General features: G+C 35.7%; 2 protein-coding genes and 1 pseudogene across 2 annotated transcripts; 1 reads left to right on the top strand and 2 right to left on the bottom strand.

The window, feature by feature from the left end:
• Positions 1-2,437: 2,437 nt before the first annotated feature.
• LOC109240936 (uncharacterized mitochondrial protein AtMg00810-like) lies at positions 2,438-3,030 on the bottom strand. The gene is made up of 2 exons (XM_019407628.1): positions 2,846-3,030; positions 2,438-2,747 (listed from the first exon to the last, which is right to left on the bottom strand). Exons 1-2 carry the CDS (start codon positions 3,028-3,030, stop codon positions 2,438-2,440), a joined length of 495 nt encoding a protein of 164 aa, XP_019263173.1.
• Positions 3,031-7,450: 4,420 nt separating this feature from the next.
• On the top strand, positions 7,451-14,238 carry LOC109240939 (mitochondrial phosphate carrier protein 1, mitochondrial-like). Its single transcript, XM_019407630.1, has 6 exons — positions 7,451-7,860; positions 9,136-9,485; positions 9,575-9,618; positions 10,061-10,275; positions 10,365-10,489; positions 13,435-14,238. Exons 1-6 carry the CDS (start codon positions 7,714-7,716, stop codon positions 13,499-13,501), a joined length of 948 nt encoding a protein of 315 aa, XP_019263175.1. The 5' UTR covers positions 7,451-7,713; the 3' UTR covers positions 13,502-14,238.
• A 4,429-nt stretch (positions 14,239-18,667) lies between these two features.
• On the bottom strand, positions 18,668-21,493 carry LOC109240938 (annotated as a pseudogene).
• Between the last annotated feature and the right edge of the window lie 3,143 nt (positions 21,494-24,636).

The following is a 24,636-nucleotide window of genomic DNA, read 5'->3' as shown; positions in this document are numbered from 1 at the left end:
AATGTATGGATTGAAAATAAAGAAAACTGACTACACAAAGAATTTTTGTATTTCTTTCAACTGTAATTAATAACACCGTTAATTCCCCGGCAACGGTGCCAAAATTTGATCACGCCCAACTATGCCTTATAAAAAGGACAAACGGTTGTTGCAAATATAATCCGAGTATTTAGCTCAGAGTCGAAACCCACAGGGAATTAACCAACTGATTACTTTTGTTTACTGAACTCTTTGTAATCAACTTTCCAGATATTTTGAATAACAATTGGTGATATTTTTACTAACTATAACTGAATGAAGTTAAGTAAACTAAATGCTAACTATGACTGAGTTGTAAACAAATAAGAGAATGATCTAAGGTTGTGATTTCCCCTATTGATGGAATCCCTTCCCATTATGTTTTGCATAGAATTGCCTAATCGTCTCTATCAATCATGAGAACTCTTACTACCATAAATCTCTCCCAAGTAATTACGACAATTTACTAGACGCACTCTCCCAAGTTACGCTAGCTGGCTTTTATTACAGCTCACTTTAGATCGCACCCAAGGTTTCATTATCCCTAATCCCATATTTAAACCCTCGATTATTGATCCCTCATATACTTTGAGAGTGGTATTGTTCAACAACTACCTAAATATGCACTCTCTCCCGAGTAATACATACTAAATAATCACAGCTAATTGAGGATCATATCAATTAACTACAACAAGAATGTAGTTGAACAAATAGAGATTAAATTGGGCAAACTATATTAACATAACACGAAGTTCATCCTTCAACAGGTTCCATCAAAACCCTAGACTAAATAATTAGCTACTCATAATCGTGTTCATAATAACAACAACAAAATTCATCATGAATGATAAATACAAAAGGAAGAAAGGTAGAACTCGATGTCGAATTATCCTCCTTGCCTCTTTCCTCTTCTTGCCTTCAACTAAGCTATAAAAACCTTGATAATGTCTTTTTGGGCGAGCTGGACCTCTTATAGGTTAAGTGGAATTACCCCTAAACTTCCAACCTTACCCCAGAACTTCTGCGCTCCGGATTGGACTAGCGCGGCCGCGCTCGAACCGCGCTAGTGGCCGCGCATATAGCTGAGTGTTCTGCCTCAATTTCCTGCTCTAGCGCGGTCGCGCTAAGGCCGCGCTAGAGTGAATCAGCCTTTTTTCTCTTCTTTTCTTTCTTCTTTCACACGTACTCAGCTCCGAGGGGCTTCCCTTGCTTTAATTTAGCTCCGAACACTGTCCTAAGTCTTCATAAGCACAACTTGCTCCTGCAAAACATGAAATTCACAATTAGAGCCATTTTATCGTCATTTAACATTCTTAGAACGGTGAAGCATAGTCAAGTTGGGGCATAAATAGTCGCCAAACTACATGAATCTAGCCTATTATCAGTACTTTGGTATTCGGTATATTAGTTGTGCATGCCAAATATAGTACTAAAGTAGTTCGATATGGTTTTGGTACGATTTCAGTATTGTACCAAGTCTTTGCGAACGGAACTGGGGTGAACTCTAATTCAATAGAAATCACATAAGAATATAAAATACCGTCATTTGATAAGAAATTTCGGTCCTTACTTTCAGCAAGAGAGTACCAACAGCAGAAAAGCCAAAGCGCACAACCAGCAACAGAAGGTTTATCACAATAAGTATTAAACAGAAGCAAATTATATCGTTTTCTTCTCTCATTTGAATCCTCCAAAAGCCACCATATAGTAAGAACATTAAAAACTTGGGCTGGAAAGTGGTGGGAGGCTTACTTAAAATATTTTGGTATTATCGAAGTATCGAAAGTTCTATGGCGAGAACCATACCGAAAATACCAAAATTCGTATCAAATCAATACCGAATAACTGAAGAACCGATACCGAAATACTGAATTGTTAATGGAGGTCAGCTATGGAGATGAGTAGGAGAGCAAATAAGACGAGAGAGAGAAGGAAGAGAAATGCATTCTCACTGAATCAATACTAAGCTACAAAATCTGAAATGACAATAAAACTCCCTATTTATACACATGGCTAACTAACTAACTAACTTGTTATTAATCCTCCACTAATGCCAACTCATTAATAGCTGGCATACAACTGTATAACTACCAGCCTCAACACTCTCCCTCAAGCTGAGGGATGAAATATGTTCTTCATTCCCAGCTTGCCTACCAGATGATCATGTTATGGTCTGCAAAAGCCTTTTGTAAGCAGGTCAACGAACTGATCCTTGGTTCCAATATGTTGAGTTTGTATTTGCTCATTTTGAATTTTTTCTCTCATAAAATGACAATCAATGTCAAAGTGTTTTGTCCTCTCATGAAAAATGGGGTGAGCTGCAATCTGAATTGCAGCTTTGCTGTCACAAAACAGTTGCACAGGCAAATTCACCTTCACTCCAAGCTCTTTAAAAGCCCAATTAACCAAGTGATCTCAGCTACATGCTCCTGAATTCTACTTTAGCAGAACTTCTGGAAATATTACTTTGTTTCTTTGATATCCAAGACACCAAAGCTTGCCCAAACTTCACTATGTAGCCTGTTACTGACTTCCTGGTTTCTACACATGCTCCCCAATCTAAGTCACAAAATGCTGACAATTCTGTGCTTTCATCTGCTAGCATAAACAACCCAAGACCTGCAGTGCCCTTAATGTATCTAACTACTCTTATAGTTGCATCCATGTGAGACTGCTTAGGAGCATGCATGTATTGACTAAGTACCTGAACTACAAAGGAAATATCAGGCCTAGTCATAGTTAGGTATAACATTGTGCCAGTCAGCCTTTGGTAGCTGCTTCTATCTTCTATTTCTTTGTCAACTGAGTCTCACTAGTGTGCAAAAACCTGTCTAGTTCTACAGAGGAGAGCTTGTGATTGAAATCTAGAGGAGTAACTGTTGTTCTACTACCTGCTAATCCTATTTCAGACACTAGCTCAAGTGCATACTTCCTTTGATTCATCAAAATTCCTTCCTTAGATCTCAAAAACCCAATACCAAGGAAAAACTTCAGTTCTCCCAGATCCTTCATTTTAAACTTGGCTTGTAGATCTTCCTCACTTGTTGAATGAGTGCTAAGCTAGTTCCTGTCACCAACAGATCATCCACATACACCAACACTACTGAAGATCACAACCTACCTTATGTGTGAACAAAGAATAGTCATAGTGCGATTGAACAAATCTCATGTCAATTAGTGCACTAGTAAGCTTTAAGTTCCACTGTCTGGAGCTTGTTTAAGCCCATACAGTGACTTATGAAGCCTGCAAACCTTCTGTTGTTGCTGTAACTCCCCCTGGCTGGCAAAGCCATCTGGGATGTGCATGAACATCTCTTCAAGGAGATCACCTTGAAGGAAAGCATTGTGTACATCCATCTGAAAAATATACCATCCAGATGTTACAGCCAAAGCCACCACAGATCTAACAGTTACCATATTAGCTATAGGAGATAAAGTCTCCTTATAATCTAAATTGAGTATATCCTTTGGCAACTAGTCGAGTCTTATACCTCTCCACTTCACCAGTAGACATGTACTTCACTTTAAAGATCTATTTACATCCTATAGGAGTCTTACCGTGAGGAAGATCAACAATAGTCCAGGTCTGATTAGCTTCTAAGGCTAAAATCTCAGCTTTTATAGCCTCAATCCACTTGGGATCTGCCTTGGCTTCATCATAAGACCTTGGCTCAGTAATGGCCAAATAAGCTGCAAGCAATGCCCTGCAGGTAGGTGAGAGATAATCATAGGTTACACACTGTGAGATAGGGTGAGTACAGGAAAAAGGCTTAGACAACACAATATAGTCTTGCATCCATAAATGAGGTTTAGTCACCTTAGAAGATCTCCTTAAATCAGCATGAGCAGGTGAAGGAAGAGAGGATGAGGAAGAATAATCAGTAGTAGGTGGAGAAGAGGAGAATGGAGTAGGTTGGTTACTCAAGGAAGGCATAGAAGGACATGGAGTAGCAGATGGACTGAAGGAGTCAGGAGTATGCAGAGTAGGATCCTCATCATCTCTGAACTCTAGAACTGGAAACAAATGAGATGGGGTTGTATGTAGATGTTTGAATGAAAAAATATCTTCTCTGAACACAGTGTCTCTACTAACAAAGAAGAGTTGAGAGCTCAGGTCATACATAACATAACCCTTCTGGAAAGAGGAATAACCTAGATGAACAACATGAATAGCTCTAGGGCAGAACTTATCTATTTTCTTCAGGTTAGTTGCATAACACAGACTCCCAAAGACTTTGAGATGTTGTAAAGAAGGGGACTTGTGAAATAACTTTTTAAAAGGAGATACACCCTTCAGTACAGTAGTAGGTAGCCTATTCAGAATGTACACAACAGTAGTAATACATTCTCCCCAAAATTTTCAGGGGACACAATCCGGAAACCTTAAGGCCCTATCCATATCAAAAATAGATCTATGTCTTCTTTCAACTTTGTCATTTTGTTGACGAGTGTATACACAAGAACTTTGATGAACTATGCCATGTTCTTGTAGAAGTCCTGTGACTTGATTGTTAAAGAATTCAGTACCATTGTCTGACCTTAGACACTTGACACTGTAGTGAAACTGATTTTTGACTAATAACAGAAAATTTCTCAAGATCACAATAGATTCTGCCTTGTCATTCATTAAGAAAAGCCAGATAAACCTTGAGTAGTCATCCACTAAAGTAAAAAAATACCTCCTATCATTTTGAGTAGGTACTCTATATGGCCCCCAAATATCAGCATGCATGTATGAGATCAAATACATTAATATAACATGCATTACTAGAAGAAAAAGGAATTCTTGTTTGCTAAGCAACATGACAAACTGTACAGAAATGCTCCTTCAACTGAACATTAGGCAGACTTCTATCTTCTTTAGAACTCTTAATGGTGCATGGCCTAACCTCTTATGCCACAAGACAATCTCATATAGATATTCAGTAGAATTCTTATTTCAGTACTAGCATTATTTGTTTGGGACTCACTAACAGTAGTATTTACAAGAGGACAAGAATGAATTGGCATAGGATCTGACAACTGCTTGGGAACATCTTGTTCTTTGTGCTTCACAATGTAGAGTCCATGCTCCTCTTTACCAATCCCTATCACCTTCCCAGTGAAGAGCTCCTGAAATATGCAGAAGTCAGGAAAGAAAGCTACTAGACATCTTAGCTCTTTTGTGATTTTTGACAATGATATCAGATTAAACTTGAAATCTAGAATATAAAGCACATGATGTACTAATTTATCCTTAAACAATGATAGATCACCAGTGTGACTGATAATAACCTTTTCACCATTAGGAAGTTGAACTGAGTTTTGATCACTATCTGATAATTTTCTAATATTGCTCAATAAATTCAGGTTGTGAGCCATATGATTGGTAGCACATGTATCTATAATCCAATTGTTGTTTGCTATATGAGACATGAGAGCCGTTATAGTACCTGTAGTATTCATTGTTGCAGAATTAGCCACAGTTTCAACCTGCTTTCCTTTGTTCAACATCTGCAGGATCCGATTGTATTGATCCTGAGTAAAGAAAGGTGCTGAAGAGACACCTGCTGTTGCTGAACCATATGATGGAACCACATTAGCAGCACCTCCTTGTTGGTTAGATGAATCAGATGCTACTGACAGTGTGTGCATATGCACCTTTGGAATCAGGAGTACCTCCCTCTCCTTTCCTGTCTCTAAAATCAGTGGGGTAACAATGAAGTTTGTAACAATTGTCTCCAGTATGTCCTTTAAGATGGCATAAGTCACACTGAAGAGAGACTTTCCAAAGTTATTTCTGGGCTTATAACCACGATTGTAACCATCAGTAGGGGCTCTATTACTCAGTAGAGCTGTAGTAACACCAACAGTAGCATTGTTTCTTCTTTGACTTTCCACATTAATGATCATTGCATATGCCTGGTTTATATTAGGTACTGGTCTAGTCGTGAGAATCTGATCCTTAGCATTATCAAAAGTATCATTTAGCCCAGTAAGAAATTGATACAACTTTCGAAGCTTAATGTTCTGCATTTTGTTTAGATTCTGGACAACCACATGAAGGAGGAGGAACTAAAGCCTCATATTCATCCCACAATTCTCTAAGTTTTGAAAAATATTCAGACACAGATAATAGACATTGTGTTAGCTTCCCGATTTCCTTGTGTAAGTAGAAGGATCTAGATAAATTGATCTTATCAAACCTCTCACGAAGGTCTTCCCAAACCTTGTGAGCATTAGAAGCGTATATCATAGAACTAAGTAAATTTGGAGCCACAATGTTCATTATCCAAGCCAACACAATAACATTACACCTATCCCATAGCTCATATAGGCTAGGATCAAACATGTGTTTTCTACAGGTTCCTAACACAAAACCTAACTTGTTTTTACCATGCAATACAATTTTCATAGATCTACTCCACAATGAATAATTCTCAGAACCTCGAAGTTGAATTGAAATGAGAACTGCACCTTGTGTATCATATGCTTGGATATAGAGAGGGTGATTGTGATGAACTAGGTCTACATTCTGATCATGTAGTGTTGGAGTGGCTGGAGCAGAGGAAGTAATTTCTTCGATAGTCATCGTAGTAATCAATTAGCAGGTCTTCAAAAATCAACAATTGAGATTGAAGTTTTTAGTGAATCGAGATTCACTCACAGAGGAATTATCGCCATAGATCACAAATTCGAATTTGAGCTCAATTTGTGAGTATTTTCTTCTTACTTCTCTTCGCAGCAGACTTCTCCTAATTGCTGAACCAGGTAACTTCACCGAAGCTCTGATATCATGTTAATGGAGGTCAGCTATGGAGATGAGCAGGAGAGGAAATGAGACGAGAGAGAGAGAGAAGGAAGAGAAATGCATTCTTAGTGAATCAATACTAAGCTACAAAATCTGAAATAAAAATAAAACTCCCTATTTATTAGTTAACTAACTAACTAACTTGTTAACTTAATCCTACACTAATGCCAACTCACTAACAGCTGGCATACAGCTGTATAACTAGTCCTAATTATCAGCCTCGACACGAATTAGTGCAATTAGATCCGGTTTTTTAGATTTATGCCCACCCCTACTTGTAAGTACATATTTTTTTTAGCATCTCTTTGTTCGTTTAACTTCATGACCAGCATTAATCGTAGATTCATTCCACACACTTAGGTGTCATTTTTTGAATTGATTTCTTAAAAAGTGTATGTTTGAGTTGTATAATTTTCTAAAAAAAATTGTCTGAAAGGAATATATTTCATGATGACTTTTTTTCTCTCTATTGGCCCGGGAGGGGAGGGGGGGAGGAGGAAGGAGGGTCTAACTTCTTATTTATTTTTTTTGGGGTACAAAACAAGGCATGAAAATTGAATATTTAATGTATTTTACATTTTTTATTTTTGTCCCAAAAACTTTAAAAGAAAATGCCCAGACAGTACTCAATCAAGATTCTTTTTAAAATACCCTTTCTTAAAAATGTTCCAAGAAAAAAAAAGCAAAACAGTTCTATAATTACAAAGATTCTTTAAGAACTAAATGAGGAAACCATATACCACGACGTCGTTCTCGCTGTTACCTTAAATCTTGCACAAAACCCTGTTGAAAGATCCATCACATACAGTAGAAAAATCGAAACTTTGGCTGCATATATGGGTTTAAGAAGAAAAAAACAAAGTGGGGTTTTTCTGTAGAACGTCAAAACAGTTTTAAGTTTAAATATGAGTAGCAGTAGTTTAATAGGAGGAAAAGTATGTGAAGAATTCTCACCAGGGTATTATGGAATTTGTACAATTGGAGGTATGCTTAGTGCTGGCACTACTCATCTTGCTATCACCCCTCTTGATGTTCTCAAAGTTAATATGCAGGTAAAAAAATTTGTTGGGGTTTGACTTTTTTGTAAGAATCTTGGTCAAAATAAATATTAGTAATGTTGTATTTCTGATTTAGAAAAGGAGCTTTGGCCTAATTGGTAAAGTTACTGCCATGTGACCGATAGGTCACCGGTTCGAGTCGTGGAAACAGCCTCTTGCAAAAATGCAGGATAAGACCGTGTATAATAGACCCTTGTGGTCCGGCCCTTCCCGGGCCCCACGCATAGCGGGAGCTTAGTGCACCGAGCCGCCCTTTTGTTGTATTTCTGATTTCTTGTATGCAACAAACTAATGTAAATAATTAGTTAATGCTGCTGAATGAATAGAATTTTAGATTGTGTACACACTCTTAAAAAGTCAAAATTATTTAGCATAGAGATGATACTTGAATAGAATGGAACGGATACATAGGATTTATATAGCTAACCCAACTAATTCGGAATTGATGCATAGTTGATTGATTGATTGTTATGCCCGTCAATCGCCTTTCGGTTGGTATAATTGCTATTTCTTGTGCTGTCTTTTTGCCTTGTCTTGGCAATTTCTATTTCAATTCTAATTTTTGCTACATTGCTTCTTCTACTGATTTATCTCATTATAGTAATAACATTACAAATTCAGATAATCTCAAGGTTTAACCCCAATTAATTACACTGAGAGTGAAATTTTGGATAAAAATTTCAAAGTAAAACTTAACTATAGTGAAACAAGAAATAGTAATATAAATCAATGGCGCACCATTTGATCATTTCTGGTCTCTTATATGCAAAATGGTAACATAAGCAGTTTTTCAATGCTCACACCCAAGTATGTAACCTAGTTGTCAATGAAGTGGGAGGAGAACCATAAAGTTTAGGTTCAAATCCCAAAGTGAAGACAAAAAACACTAGGTGATTCTTCCCTTCTGCTTAAGCCTTGTTAGGCAGATTTACCCGGTGCCTATGCTGGTAGGGTAGTAAGTACCCGGTGGAATAGTCGAGGTGCGCCTAAGCTGGTCTACCGTCATAAAAAAAACAGTTAGTTAATGCTCATGAATGTGGATCTTAAATTGTATAAATACCTTTAGGAGGTCAAATTATTTTGCATTTGAATGATACCTGAGTTGAGCGGAATGGGTACAGAGGATTTATATAGTCGACCCAAACTAATTTGAAGTTTATGCATAGTTGATGGATTGACTAGTATACCCGTCAACCCCATTTCAGTTGGTATAATTTCACTTTCATCATGATCTTTCTTATGATATGAATTACTGTTTGTAATCTGTAGGTGCACCCTATCAAGTATAGTAGCATTTCCACATGCTTTACGACTTTATTGAGAGAACAAGGTCCATCGGCCTTTTGGCGAGGATGGGCTGGGAAATTTTTTGGCTATGGTGTTCAAGGTGCTTGTAGATTTGGTCTATATGAATATTTTAAGAAAGTGTACTCGAATTTACTGGTGGATCAGAACAAGAGTTTGGTATTTTTCGCCAGCAGCGCATCAGCTGAAGTAATTGCTAATGTGGCTCTCTGCCCATTTGAGGCCATTAAAGTTCGCGTGCAAGCTCAGCCTCGTTTCGCCAAAGGCCTCACTGATGGATTTCCGAGAATATATGCATCAGAAGGCATCCATGGGTACAAACCTAACCATGGACTTCTTTTCCCCTTGTGGTGTAATATTTTTTCGTGCTGACAGTCACTACAATTTGGCTTTCTAATTTCAGGTTATACAGAGGGCTTATTCCTCTACTGGGTCGTAATCTACCATGTACCTCTCCGTCTTTGAAACTCTATTCGCAAATCTTTATATGTATATCCAATGAAATTGTGTACACTACACATAGATAACCAATATGCAGCATGTGATACCAATCACACCACACAGGACTGTTTTATGTCACCTGTCTGAAGTTGAAATCTAGCTGAAATGCATAGCTTAGCTATACTAGATCATTTTCTGGAATAGATGTTAAAGTTTAAAGTAGAAAATTGGCTTTACCATATGTCATTTCTAATCTTGGTCTAATTTAGCAGTGATTGAAGAAATTGATGACTATTAGCTGTATTGGTTTAGGGGTATGATCAATACAATTAAAGTTGGTTATTCTGTTCTTTCCCCTTGATAAGGATATAATGTTGGTTATTCATTTTTACTTCATCAAAAAAAAAAATGTTGGTTATTCATTTTACTCTGGTTATTTTGTCTGCAGTCTCAATAGTTATGTTCTCAACCTTTGAGCATACAGCGAATTTTCTTTATCGAAATATAATCCAGAAAAGGAAGGAAGAGTGTTCAAGAGCTCAGCAGCTTGGCGTAACTTGTTTAGCTGGATATGCTGCTGGATCTATTGGTAGTATTATTTCGAACCCTGCTGACAACATCGTGGCTTCTCTTAACAACAAGAAGGCCAGTAGCGTAAAGCTGGTAAAATCTCTTAATGTTTTCCCACACCCAAAAATAAATAAATGCTTTCATGCTTGCTGCATTTTTATTTTACCCTTTTTACCTTTCAGGCTGTGAAGAAAATTGGGTTTCTTAATTTGTTTACAAGAAGTCTTCCTATTAGGATAATGCTAGTTGGACCAGTTGTGACTTTGCAGTGGTTGTTCTACGACACCATTAAAATATTCAGTGGATTGTAAGTGCTCTTTCCATAATAGCTTATTGGTACATGAGATGGTTCAACTTTCACTTTCCCAACCTTGCGTATTCTGCATGAAAATTTGACATGTGATTTCTTGTTATTTTAGCATGCATCTGCCTGAAGGCCACCGAGTTATTAGTTACATATAAGTATCTAACTATTATTAATGTGTACTTCTTATCTTGCTTCTCATGAATTAAATAGATTATGTGATTTTTGATGGATTATAAGGCGGAGAAGACCCACTGAAACTCGAGAAGTGATGGCAATAGCTCTCCCTAGGCAAATTTGCACACTCAAGCACGTAAAATCTTCATTCACATTGAACTTTATCCAAATAAAGTAGAACATAAGAAACAAGAAACAGAAAAAAGGCACAAAAATTTGTAGAACTAAAGTTTGTCATGTTCAGAAGACCCTTATACCTTCAGGATGTGGTATCGTATGTTGCTTACTTAGTGGGTCATCAACACGGCAGAAAGCGGCCTGGCTGAGGTGCACTGGCTGCCTAGATATTCTGAAACTAAAGAAGGCAATAGTCAAATCATTGTCCAAGTCTGGCCTAGTGGTCGGTCAGTAAAGTGGAGGGGAACCATGAGGTCTCATGTTCAACTCCAACGGAGGCAAAGACACAAGGTGATTTCTTCCCATTTGCTCAAGCCTTGGTGGACAAAGTCACCAGGTACCTGTTGCTGGTGGGAGGTGGCAGGTATCCCGTGGAATTAGTCAAGGTGCACGCAAGCTGGCCCGGGCACCGCAATTATTTAAAAAAAAAATTACACAGGAGTAGCAGCCAAGTACACTGTCCAAGTTTGGTTTTACCCCAACTCGCTTGGGCTTTAGGTGTAGTTGTTGCACATAGGAGCAGTCAAGGTCAGTACCCCGTCACTTTGGGGTCAATAACTAATTAACACCACTACTCTCCTTCAATTCATTATTATTTTATTTTGAACAATGTCCAACGACTTGTGTTAAGCCTTTGACTAGCTATCCACCGAAGTTTTGTTTGGATGAATTACTAATGCATGGAGGAATTCTTCTGTGCGGCTTTGACCCGGAAAAATTATCTTCACTATTTGGAATTGGGTCTCCGAAGACCCTTGAACCAACTTCAAAAGACAGGTTAATAAGCACTCTTTGATCACATAACTGAGGTGCTTGTATTTATAAATAAAGGAGTAACTGTAAGTAAACTTGGATTCTAATCCATGTTAACCAAAGAAAGTTCAAAGAAAATAAAAGTAAAATGTCCTAAAACAACTGCAGACTCGGAAACAGAGAAAAAAAAAGGAAAACCAGATGGGCTTTTGATGATTGCAGTGGAAAGTATAATATGTTCTTTTAATTTCTTTGACTTAATTTATCCTGCTGTAGCACCCACTACGTGAAGGAATTCTTGAGCAAGATGAATATATTACACATTTACACTACTACTTCAACAATTATCACTTCCATCCAGAAAAAAAAGAAAAAAAAGGAAGGAATGAGTTTACTTCTGTATAATTCAGGTGGATCACAGGGGTAAACAAAGATGCCAATTTAGTGGTTAAGTTCACATTCTCTGCAGTTGTGTGAAACAAACGATTTGTACTTTTCGAGTTTCTATCCACGTGTTCTATGGTTTAGCTCTTTTAGTCTATAAAGTTAGCATGCAGCACTTAGAGGAACTTTTCTAGTTACGCAATTGATATGGTATTGACAGTCAGACAAAGTTAACTGTGTCTTGCAGTAGTTCATTTGGCTATCTTGTGCCATTACATGAAGCCACTTCAGGGATGTTCGCTTAAATAATAAATTATCCTTGGAGACCAATACAGATACAAGCCATGAGAAGTCGTTTTTTGATAACACCAACCTATGAGAAGCCTTAGTTACTACGTTTCTCAAATAGTAGAATCATCAGGAAGAATTTCGTCAAACCAACAATACTTATATTTGCATATATTCCAATTTTCATGCCTTAAGCTACATTCGCTCTTAGTCAGAGGAGGACCTACTTGTAAAATTGAGGAGTTACCGGACCCCGTAAACTTTGTCAGAAATCTTGTATATGTACGCATGTATACCTTGAAAATATTAACCTAGGTTCGGTCCCTACTCCAACAAATCTTTCTATGTGTTTTAATTTCTATATTCTACCATTTCAGTTTAGTAGCCATCTTATTTATTGGTTGAACATAAACCTGTTGACATGTTTATGTTAGCAGAAAAAATAGTGGTACCCGCGTCGCCTTAAAATCCTGGGTTCGCCTCATCTCTTCGTATTGTGTTTATGTATGTTGAGTTAGGTACTTGTCCCATTTGGGTTATGTGTTATGTATTCCGTAAGGGCCTTCGATGTGGTTTGTAAAGGTTTTGGGCTACTACATCCATTGCTTTAAGGTATTGAGTTGGATTATCATATTCTTTCACATGATATCAAAGCCAACTTTTGGCAAGCTGACTCTCACACTCAAAATTCCCTACTAAAGTTGACTTGTAACCGCAAAATAAGGTAACACTGCTTGAATTAGATGGTTTTCCCACATAGGTTGTGTAAGAGCTTTCAAGAGGGCTAATAAGGTTTTGAGCTACTCTGCCTGTTGCCTTAAGGTTTGGTTTGCATGCTAGGATTCTTTCAAAAAATCAAAGCAGACACTCAATTTAGGATAGAAAAAATACATAATCTAGGTCGACTCTCATAATGAGAAAATCTACTAGGGTATTTGTTTCACTTATTCTTCTGAATTCGCCTGTCACCAGCATTCTATGCGTCATTGTAATGGTTAAGGGTCTGCCAATTCTTTTGAGTAATATTGTTTTAGCTGTGATCATTATGTGTCCATTTGAGTGACTGATTAACTATGATTGTCCTTGAATGAATAGAACAAAATCATATTTGCTTTGCCTTTCATGTTACGCAAATTCTTGGCTTGATGTTTTACATGTGTATTTTGTAGGCCAACCAGTGGACATGTCACCAAAGATATAGAGGAAGATAAAATGGCTGAACGTCATTCAAGATGAAGGCTTCTATTGATGCACGGCATATGCATCAGTGTATGGCTATAATCAGCATGCTAAGATTCGTGCAAATGAACAGCTGCTTGGTCAACTGATTTAATAAATAAGATGAACGAGCTATCCTCCAACTGTTTTTGGGAAATGCTTGATCATTTACCAGCAATTTAATCGACATACACTAACCCATTTTTATCAGCAATTTGCTTTATTGCTGGCTGGTCCTTAGAGTATGAGACAGACTCTTTTGAGCTACCTCAAGAAGATGAACCATTTTTGTGGATAGAGGAGACAGGTTCCCTCTTTCGTACACTAACTTGTATAGTTTGCAGAATTTGTCTCTGTTGCCCGGATCATAGTTCTGGTCATTGGGTTTGTGAACTTCTCTGATACCAACAAAGACGTTGTTTACTGTTTTTGAGATGTTACAACATCTGAGAAATAATGATTTCCCAATCTCTCATGTCTGAACCACAATTTTGATAAATAGCAGCTCCAGTAAAGGGAAGCATAATGAGCTCTGGTCTGATTTGTTTGATTTCCAAGAACACACTGTGCTCAAATGGTGACCTTATTGTCTATTTAGTTATTTAAAGTTTCAAGTCATTTTGTGAAGATTGTATACTTGAATGTACAAGAAGGCTTTTTGTCTCTCTCTTCCATGTTAGAATTTGGAACATATTGACTCATTATGATCTTCTATGATCAGTTACAATTTGAATAAAAGAAAATGATCTTGTAGATATTTCTTACATTTTAGGGAAATTTTCATAAAGCACTATTTTTTAGTAGTAATTAGTCATTTATAGATACCATTTGCTATATTACGGATTATAGATATCTTTTTTGTGGTTATAAGATGTATTTGATGTATTTAAGCTATTGTATTCATGAATACAGTAGCAAAAATAGGCGTGAATCAGGGAAGTCCAGCTAATCAGTTGTTGTATTCGAGTGTATTCGATTGTATTCATGGAGTGAAACATGGGATTACNGTGGAACTGTCTTAGAAGTTTTTGCCATTTTTGTTGTGAAAATTCAGAAGAAGGAGAAGGAGCTGGTTAAGAAATGGGCACAAGGAAGGAATAAGTGCAGAGAGGATTTGATGATATTGTAAAAGTAAAAGTTTGAAGAATGAAGGATTGAAGTATTTATAGAGGCTGTCTAAGCGTGTTGGAGAAGCTAAACGGACGACCAATAGCCGTCTTTCATTAAAGGCTTTTCGAAAACTGTGTAGGCGTAACTTTTGCACGACTTTTAAGTCACACGGACCGCTGATCTCACTAGACTGACATCATGATTAGGACATCGAAGGGGCGAGAATCAGATCGTTTCTTATCTTTTCATTCTAAGAAACGCGGGACTATCTGTATACGGTCGAAATCGGAGAGCTCGATTTCGAGGACTTAACGGTACCCCGGGCTCGAGTTCGGGCAGCATGAAGTAAAGACCAGATCTGACTGGAAAATGCATACCTCGAGGGAGTAAATCGAAGACCCGTCATGATCTACCTCGAGGGCAGTACAATTCGATAACACTCAAGAAATAGCGGGAATTTCTAGGACACGTGATCGGGGCATAAATTATGGGATAAGATTTGTACGAAATAGTATGAGTCCGTACTAGGTTGTTATACAGCTGTACCAATAGAATTCTTTACCATAATTGGGAATATACCATACTAGGGTTTTCCCCCCTATATAAAAGGGACCCAATCATTTTGTAAAGACAGATCTCATTCACTACAATATAACATTCTATTCTGCTTTTCTCGTTTACTGTGCTCCACAATTGTTCTTCAGTTTTATTGTTTTTATTTTATTGTTCATACTTTATTTGCTCTTAACTCACCTCGGGGCCCCCGAGATAGTCGTGCTCGAGGTCCCCGTTGCTCTAACAATACTGGTTTGGTTCATCAATTCTTCTTACTTAAACCTAATATTACTTGTATATTCACTAGTATTGGAATAAATCACATATCTTTAAAACCACAAATCACCTTTAATTGTTACTCACATTTTTTGAGGTAAACACGGAGAAATAATATATTGTGTATTACTTCCGCCGGTCCATAATAAGTAGCTTTTTGGCCTTTGGCATACCCTTTAAGAAAATTCTAAGCTCTAGAGAAAAAAAGAAGATATTTTGACTAAATTACACTTAATTATGATTTGCATATTTTTAACTTGACACATTGGGATATGTAAATAAGGGCAAATTTTAAAAAAATAAAGTTAATTGCTTCTTGATTATGTAAAAGGACATTTATTTTGGACCAAAATAAAGAGGCGAGAAGACACTTATCATGGACCGGAGGGATTATCAAAGAGAAATTTTCATAAAGCACTATCTTTTGGTAGTAATTAGCCATCTATAGATATCATTTGCTATATTACGGATTATAGATACCTTTTTTGTGGTTATAAGATGTATTTGATGTATTTAAGCTATTGTATTCATGAATACAGTAGCAAAAATAGGCGTGAATCAGGGAAGTCCAGCTAATCAGTTGTTGTATTCGAGTGTATTCGATTGTATTCATGGAGTGAAACATGGGATTACAGCTGGATAGATTATTGTATTCGACTGTATTCACGGCGTGAAATAGGGGATTATACTGTTTTTAAAACGGAAAGTGAATCAATTAACATAATAGACTTCTAATATAACTCAACAAATTCAATTATAACACACAAAAATTGTATTTTCAGTTATAAAAAGGATTCTCAACCGAAAAATACCCCAAAAACATAGCAATCTTCAGAGAAATTATATAATACATCTGAATACATAAATTATATTAATTAAAAAAAACATATGAATACATTCATGGCATATAACGAGACAGTGAATACAATAAAATACGTAGAATACAACAGGATACATTGAAATACAATTAAAAAAAGACAGTGAATACAATGAAATACATGGAATACAACGAGATACATTGAATTACAATGAAAAAAAAAGACAATGAATACAATGAAATACATGAAAATACATTGAAATATATTAATAGAAAATCAAGTTGTTCAACCCCAAACTCCGTCGTCTTTGTTCAAGAACAAACCCTAATTTCTGGCGAATCCGCTGTCGAGCAATGGTGGCCAAGGAAAAGCCCAAGTTGCTCTTGTCTGGGCCTAAGAACAAATTGCGGCATCAATGCTCCAGTAATCAAATGTTAATGACAAGGAAATTAAGCTTCAATATTCAATTTGTCGTGTAAGTTTAGCATAGCAATCTTAGATCGCAGATTTGGATGAAGAACAATTTGGACTCACATTCTACTATACGAATAAGATCTTCTTCGTTCGACAAATCGAGCATAGGGCAATTCTTTATATATAAAAACTCAAGGGAAGCTTGAGATCCCCTGAAAATCCATTATCGAAATCAGCATCTCTGAAGTGGGCTTTGCACAAATCCGGTGGAAGGAGGAGGAGATCGGAAATTTTAATGGGATGGGGGAAGAGAATGAGATGTATCAAAGTAGAGAGAGAAAGAAAATAGTGTAACTGATTAGCGTATTTAGTGGCTTAGGATTAGGAGGTAACCAAAATTAAATATTTTGCTATAAACCTTAAAAGATATCTATAGAATATAATTTTTTTAAATGGTATTTATTTAAAATAAATAAGGTGTTAACCTTTGCTATAGGAGGTAAAAATTCCTACATTTTATTCATTGATCTTATGTCAAAAGGGTCATATAATTAAGATAACATTTGCAGTGGACCACAACCAAATCTTCCAGGTCTGCTAAAATATGAACCAAAATTGACAATACTATTACAGTCAGACCTCTATATAACATCTCTATATAACGATCATTCACTATAACTATTTTTGTGTAATGTTAATATATTTTCTCTATAACAATACTTCACTGTAGTAACTAAAAAATATCGGAACAAACAAAGATAATATTGCTAGGCAGTTGTGTCTTTAAACCTTAATCTGGGTAAAGGAAAAGGCAAGAACATAGTTTATTTTAGTTGTATATAAGTAGAAGTGCAGAACAATGCCTACAAATTTGGTTGGCATATATAGAATTTCGTATATATCTGGAAGAAAATCATTAGGGAAATTATCAGCTATGTCCATTTATAAGTAGCTTATTACAAAATTGGCCAATTGATAAAATATTACTAATATTAGCCAAATTAGCCAATTAGCTATTTGTAGCAAAAAAATATCAAATTTTTGCTTTGTTTTGAGTGGGTGTTATTAGAATAGATTGGGCACAACTTAAGGAGCTTGAATATCAATTTTGGGATGATTTGGTGAAGTTTTGAGGTGGTATGAATTGAAAATTCGAAGTAAAAAGCTGAACATGAAAAAAAAATGATATGTGTATCACACTGTGTATCATTTGTGTATCACATATGTATCATACTTGTATCAATTGTGTATCACATGTATATCCATGTATATCTGTGCGTGAGATACATGCGTGATACATGTTTGATACATGTGTCGCAGAAGACTTTTTTGAACTCGATTTAATTACGAATTTTGATGCAAACCAGTCCAAATCATCTCCAATCTTCCTCAAATTTTGTATATTGACTTATCTATATATTTTCAATGAATTTCAACTATACCCATTAAAAAAGTTCCTTTTTTGTTTAGATTTTTAGAATATTGTATAGATTTTTGTATTTCATTACCTTATTTGCTACCCCGTCCATGAAATTTTCTTTACGTCTTGTATCTAATGTTGCTAATCACGATTAAAAATATGGAAGGTGATTTTTGCATGTGATTCTTTAAGAGAAAGAACCCTATTATTTGGTTTTTAAATTTTTGTTGGCTAGTTTTGGTAATTCTATGACTAATGGCTAGAGGTTGGTAAGTTGAGATTTATTTGGGACATTTGTGTGAGTTTCCCAAATCATTAGCCTCTCTTTTCAATTTTAATATCGGTTTCCTCTGCTCTGCAAGCTGTTGTTTGAAACTTTGAACGCTTTGTTGTTACTACTATTATATTTGTTTTAGTACCTCAGAAATGCCAAGTTCCCTATTTACCCCATTTTTTTAACTTGTACTTAATTTATGGATAGCACAGAAAATGTAACTGAGAACTAAACAATTGAACAAAATTCTTATATAATCTCCAGTAATTTACATCAGTTTCACAAGGACATCAGACGATCTGATACTAAAAGAGACTCTTCTTTTAAGAACTTTACTTTCCGGGGACAAAGTTTGTGGCATAGGCCCAGGCATTGTTGTTAACGGGGTCAGTAAGGTTCTCTAATGGACCTTTTCCGGTGACAATAGCCTGAACGAAGAATCCGAACATGGAGAACATAGCAAGTCTACCATTTTTTATCTCCTTCACCTTGAGCTCAGCAAAAGCCTCTGGGTCATCAGCAAGACCTAATGGGTCAAAGCTACCACCGGGGTAGAGTGGGTCGGTAACCTCACCAAGAGGTCCACATGAAGGATTGCATATAGATGTTCGTAACACGCAGCGGAAGACAATAACAATCCTAGGAAGATCTTTTCGTGTTTAAAATTTATTTACATGTCAATAGATCGGATCTAAGACTTACCTGGTGAAAAAAGTCTCGTTTCAAAATTTCTTCGATAGTGCGAAGACTCTATGCGTATCCACACCGAGACCGATCCTTGCTATCAACTCTTTGATCAATGAAATCCGCGAACAAATTGAACGAAATATTGTGTTGAAATTTTTCTCAAAAATCTCAACTCAATGTTAGAAGAACAAGAAACACTTTTCTTGCAATTGTATTTTCTCTCTTGGCTTTGTATTGTATTCTCACTTTCACAAAGTGATATTCTTGCGGCTCATCTGAAGTTTTTCACTTCCTCTCGTTATTTGGTGATGTGCGTATCTATATATACTCGAGCACCAAATTATCAGTTTAGGTTAAGGGAAACGTGAAGACCGTGACTGACGTTAGGATCAATTCTCAATATTGCACTTCTTATAATTTTATATTGTAAAATACAAATCCTATTCACAATAGGACAAAGTAGCCAACAAGTCCTTTTGGACCTTATACGTAAACTACTAATCCCATTACTCATGGGATTTTGAGAGCCTCACGTCCTTTGTGGACTTTCTGGTTAATCCAACTCAAAGTTGGTTTTAACTTATGAGTCTTTTAACTAATATTTTATATATCTGTATATATAAATAAATATTAATTATGAGTATCAAATATATCATATATATTTTAACTAAGAGATATAATTTAATTTTCTAATCCAAATAGAAAACTTCAATTTGTTCACAATATTAATTATATCCTCTGTGCTAGCAAAGAATATAACAATATTTCATTTGGACTAATAACTAAATTTATTTGACTAATTAAATTCTACAATTTAATTATCAAATAATAAGTTAATTAATCCTTTAGCAAAGATCAGAACACTCGTAAGTGTGCGACCCCATAGGTTCAATACTAAACCGGTAGTAAATTGATCATATCAATATACTAATCAAGGGTGGCGTCTAGCAACACTCCTTAACGACAGGATAGAATGAAGTATACATTTACTCTCAAGAACCAGTAGAAGAATAATGTAGTAATTCCTTCTGTCCTTATAGCTCTGGATCACCCTAGGATATGGTTCAACTGTCAAATCCTAATAGGCGACCAACTATGTGTTCATGTCAAATATAATCGACCATTGAATGAGCTAAGAAACTCATTTCTTCTTTCATTCAATTGCCCTGGCCAAGGTCTTAGTTTGGTCGTTTATAATTCATGACAACATGGAGCTTAAACTCATTACCAAGAGTTGACAGATTCCATCTTGATCAATCACTAATTCTACAAGTATTTAATCGTACCCAATATCCTTTCAACTATCGCCCTAGGGCCATAGGTGTCTGGTATCAAAGCACAATAAATAACTTGTCAATTACTATGACGATCTCAAGTCAAAGGAAATTATTACATCACATTCTTCAAGAGAATATCCTATTGACAGTTTATGGTAATTCTAACCATTAGGAATTATCCAATGAGTCGGTTCAATGACCATATCTCTATATGCATCATCTATCTATGTAATTTAGTTAATGAGATCAACTAATCTTTATCCCATAAAGACGATCACATAAATATTGATCTAACCGGATTACTAATGTCCAAATTAATAATCCTACGATCAAGAACAAATTTAGATTAAATTATAAGAAACTTTACTCTCATTATCATGATCTCCATCACAATGTCAAGTCTCAAAATTTAATCAAGGACCTTATCAAATTAATCAAGCAATTAATAACAATGATAAAAGAATATCAAATGCCATATATATTCTATATCAAATAATGTTCACAAAAAATATGTTCAGATCATCAAATATGATATTGGATCTAGGGCATATCTACTATATCCCTAACACCACCAGCAACACGGTAACCCTCAATAGCTCCCATCAACACAACTTGGCAAGCCCAAATGGCCAAGATGCTTTGTGCGTGGACCAAACTTGGATTGCCCAAGTAGTCGAGTCCACCCTCGCTGAAAATTTGGGATCCAACCTTGAATCATACAGCTTCACCGAGCTTAGCAACATTACGAGCCAAGAGTTCGGGAAAGACACAACCAAGAGCTCCGAGCATGGCCCATCTACAGTGAATCACCTCTAGCTCACGGTTCTTAGCAAAAGTTTCTGGATCAGCTGAAAGTCCAGCAGTGTCCCACCCATAGTCACCTGGGAACTCACCAGTCAAGTAACTTGGAGCCTCACCAGAGAATGGGCCCAAGTACTACTTGACACGATCAGGACCATACCATGGGCTACCAAAAGAGACTGGCTTCGCCTTGGTAACGGTCTTTCTCATGATAGCTTTCCCATTTCCAGTGATCTCAGAGGAAGATGGTGAGAGTTTCACTGCATTTCCGGCAAAAGAAGGGGAAGAGAGAGCCATTGTTGAGGCAGCCATTGTTGCAGAAATAAAATGAAAAAACTCTTGAATGCAGCTATACTACACAAAGAATACTTGATTTTTGGCTTCAGTTTCTTGGTCTTGCACCAAATGTATTTAAATGACTTCCAAAGTGTAAAGTCCTTATCCTAGAGTATCAGTATCTTTTTCCTCATTGGTGGATTACAATTTGTTTAACTTTTGCATTCTTGTCCATTTGTCAAAGTTCAACAACATGAGTAGATATTTTTAGATACATTATTATGTCTAGAAAATCTAACTCAATGCTGGTTTCCTCTCGTAAAGCAATCCAGAATTGCCACGTGTGATAGTAGATTATTGCAAAATCCAGTTGACCAAGAACATAAGAGTAAGAGGGTGTTTGGCTAAGCTTATAAGTTGGTCAAACTGACTTATAAGCATTTTTTGGCTTATCTACGCGTTTGGTAAAATTAAAAGTGTTTATAAGTTAAGTGCTTATAAGCCAAAAATAAGCCAAAAGCCATAAGTTGGTCTCCCCAACTTATCAAATTTCATCTTATAAGCACTTTAAGTTTGACCAAAATATTTACTATTCTATCCCTAAAATACTTCTTTTTAAAGCAAAACTCTTCGTATACCCAGTTCTTCAGCTGCATATTATTAATTTCAGCACTTTTATCCAAACACATAACTGCTTATTTTTTAAATCAGTTTTAGCACTTAAAAGTACTTTTCAGCACGTAATACTTATCAGCTACTCTAAATCAGCTAAGCCAAACGGGCTCTAAGTCATGGCCATGCAATAGTTCACACACTTCTGTTTGGCTGGCCTATCAAATAGTGGTGTATATACCTCTTCATCACAAATTCACAATGAGACAAATAAAATAATAATAATAATAATTTTCTAGCAATTATTTCTATAACTAGAATTTATTACAATTCCTTATATCATTCTTAAATATTCGGGTAAATAATTCTCTGAATGTCAATTAGAAAAACAGGAGAATAAGAAACTTAAATGTATGCTAATTTCTCTTGTGAAGGGGATACGTTAAGAGGAGGAAATTTTAGTTTACAAGGAAGCCATACACTAAGGTTAAGTAGCTAATAAGAGCAGAGGCGGAGCTAGGATTATAATTTTATAGGTTCTGGATTTAGAACGCCGACGTAAAGTGTTAATAATTGTGTTCTAACTTTAATATTTGTACATATTTGATGAATTTTCTAACATAAATACGTTGTTTGAGCAAAAATTACTAGGTTCGGCTAACACGTTTCCTGCTTCTATCTTCACCCCTGATAAGAGCGTGTTTGGACAAGCTTTTACATGCTACTTATTTTAAAAAGTGCTATCCGTCGAAAGTGCTTTTTAAAAAAGAATTTTAATGGTGTAATAGTTTGTGTTCAGATAAATATTTGAGAAGTGATTTTGTTAGTATTAGAAAAGTAGATTGTGTTTGACTAATCTTTCAAAAAAGTCTTTTTAAGCATTGAATTACGGAAAAGGGACACGCATAAATTTACTTTAGAATTACTAGTATTTATAAAGAAAAATAATCTCAACTATTTATTATTAGAGAGTTTAATTACTTTTGATATTATTTAATTAAAACATTTCTATCATTCGTTTGAGATTTATTGAAAGAAAGAGTTGGAATGTTGGATAGATAATATTGGAGAAAAAGCCGTGCAGTGAAGAAGGAGAAATGAATAATATTCGGTTGTTTCCTTCACTTCCAGTTTATGTTTAGAGAGCCAATTTACTAACTTTTAAGGCTAAAGGCATCTCCAACCCTTCACTTCAAATTTTTTTACTCTAAAATGGAGCAATTTCAAAATAGAATAAACTAACTTCAACCATAACTCTATTTTTCACTCCAAAAAAATATTCTTTTTTATATTCGTCTCTCTCTTCTATAGTATATTATTATCTTTTATTTAAATTTAATTTTCTTATTTCCACTAAACAAATTCTATCTTTTTTCTTTTTATATATTCATCCCATATAATTTATATTTCTTTCTTATATAACTATTTAAGATAAAATTATTTTATACCATAAATTTTTAAATAATATAATTTATACGCAAATATTATAGATTATACATATTAATGGATAATTCAAAATAAAAGTGATATCATTGAGATACAAAATAATTCAATACATTTTACATGTAGTTTAAAATTTAGTTTAAATACTACTTAAATATTCAACTTTCACCTCTAGTATGCTCCCATAAATGATCTATTAATGCATTACGAAGTGTAAAATGAGCATCTTTGTCCTTCATTTTTTTTTGCGTCGACCTAAAAATTGTTTAAACCGGTGATTTTCATCTAATATTATTTCTACTGTTGGAGTTGGACCTTCCCAAGCGTCTTGAATTGGTGCATTAAGATCACGCTCATCCTCGATTATCATATTGTGCAGTATAATACATGTTGTTAGTATATCATACATCACTTTTTTTCTCCAGAAATGTGGCGGACATGCAATAATTGCAAAACGAGCTTGCAAAACTCCGAATGCACGTTCAACATCTTTTCGACATGATTCTTGTTTCATCAAAAAATATTTCTTCTTTGGCGAACATGGCTCACCAATAGTTTGCACAAGGGTAGACCATTTTGGATATATATCGTCAGCTAAATAATAACACATATCATATTCTTTTCCTTGAAAAACATAATGGGTGGGAGGAGCAATACCTTCAGCAAGATTGGAAAACAAGTACCGGGCATACCAAAATATGCATGCCATATCTACTTAATTTTTTCCTTAATTTTTTTAATGGTGCAGATTATACAAACAAAAGATTTACTTATGTAAGATCCGAACTTCAAAAAAGATTTTAAATTTGATCATGTGTGGGCTATAATGAAGGATTTTGACCAGTTTGACGATGGCGATGCTGGAAGAAAAAAAAAAAGCAAGAAAGCAAGGCTATATAATATATCATCGGAGTCCGAGACTCCTACCCCTAATTCACCCTTTGTATCTTCCCCTAACTTATCATCATTTTCATTAAATTTAACTAAGGATGTTGCAAGTGATTCCACATCATCACAACGACCTAGTGGGGTGAAGATGTCACGATCCGAATTTTCCACCCTCGGGAGTCGTGATTGCGCCTACTAATGAGAGCTAGGCAAGCCAATCCTTAGCTACTTACTTCATTATCACATTGCTTCTTTTAAACAAATATAAGTCAATAACATGAAAACAGCGGAACTTTGAATAA

Source organism: Nicotiana attenuata, unplaced genomic scaffold, assembly GCF_001879085.1.
Source record: "Nicotiana attenuata strain UT unplaced genomic scaffold, NIATTr2, whole genome shotgun sequence".
Classification (NCBI taxonomy): domain Eukaryota; kingdom Viridiplantae; phylum Streptophyta; class Magnoliopsida; order Solanales; family Solanaceae; genus Nicotiana; species Nicotiana attenuata.
This window is presented reverse-complemented; position numbering and strand designations above follow the sequence as displayed.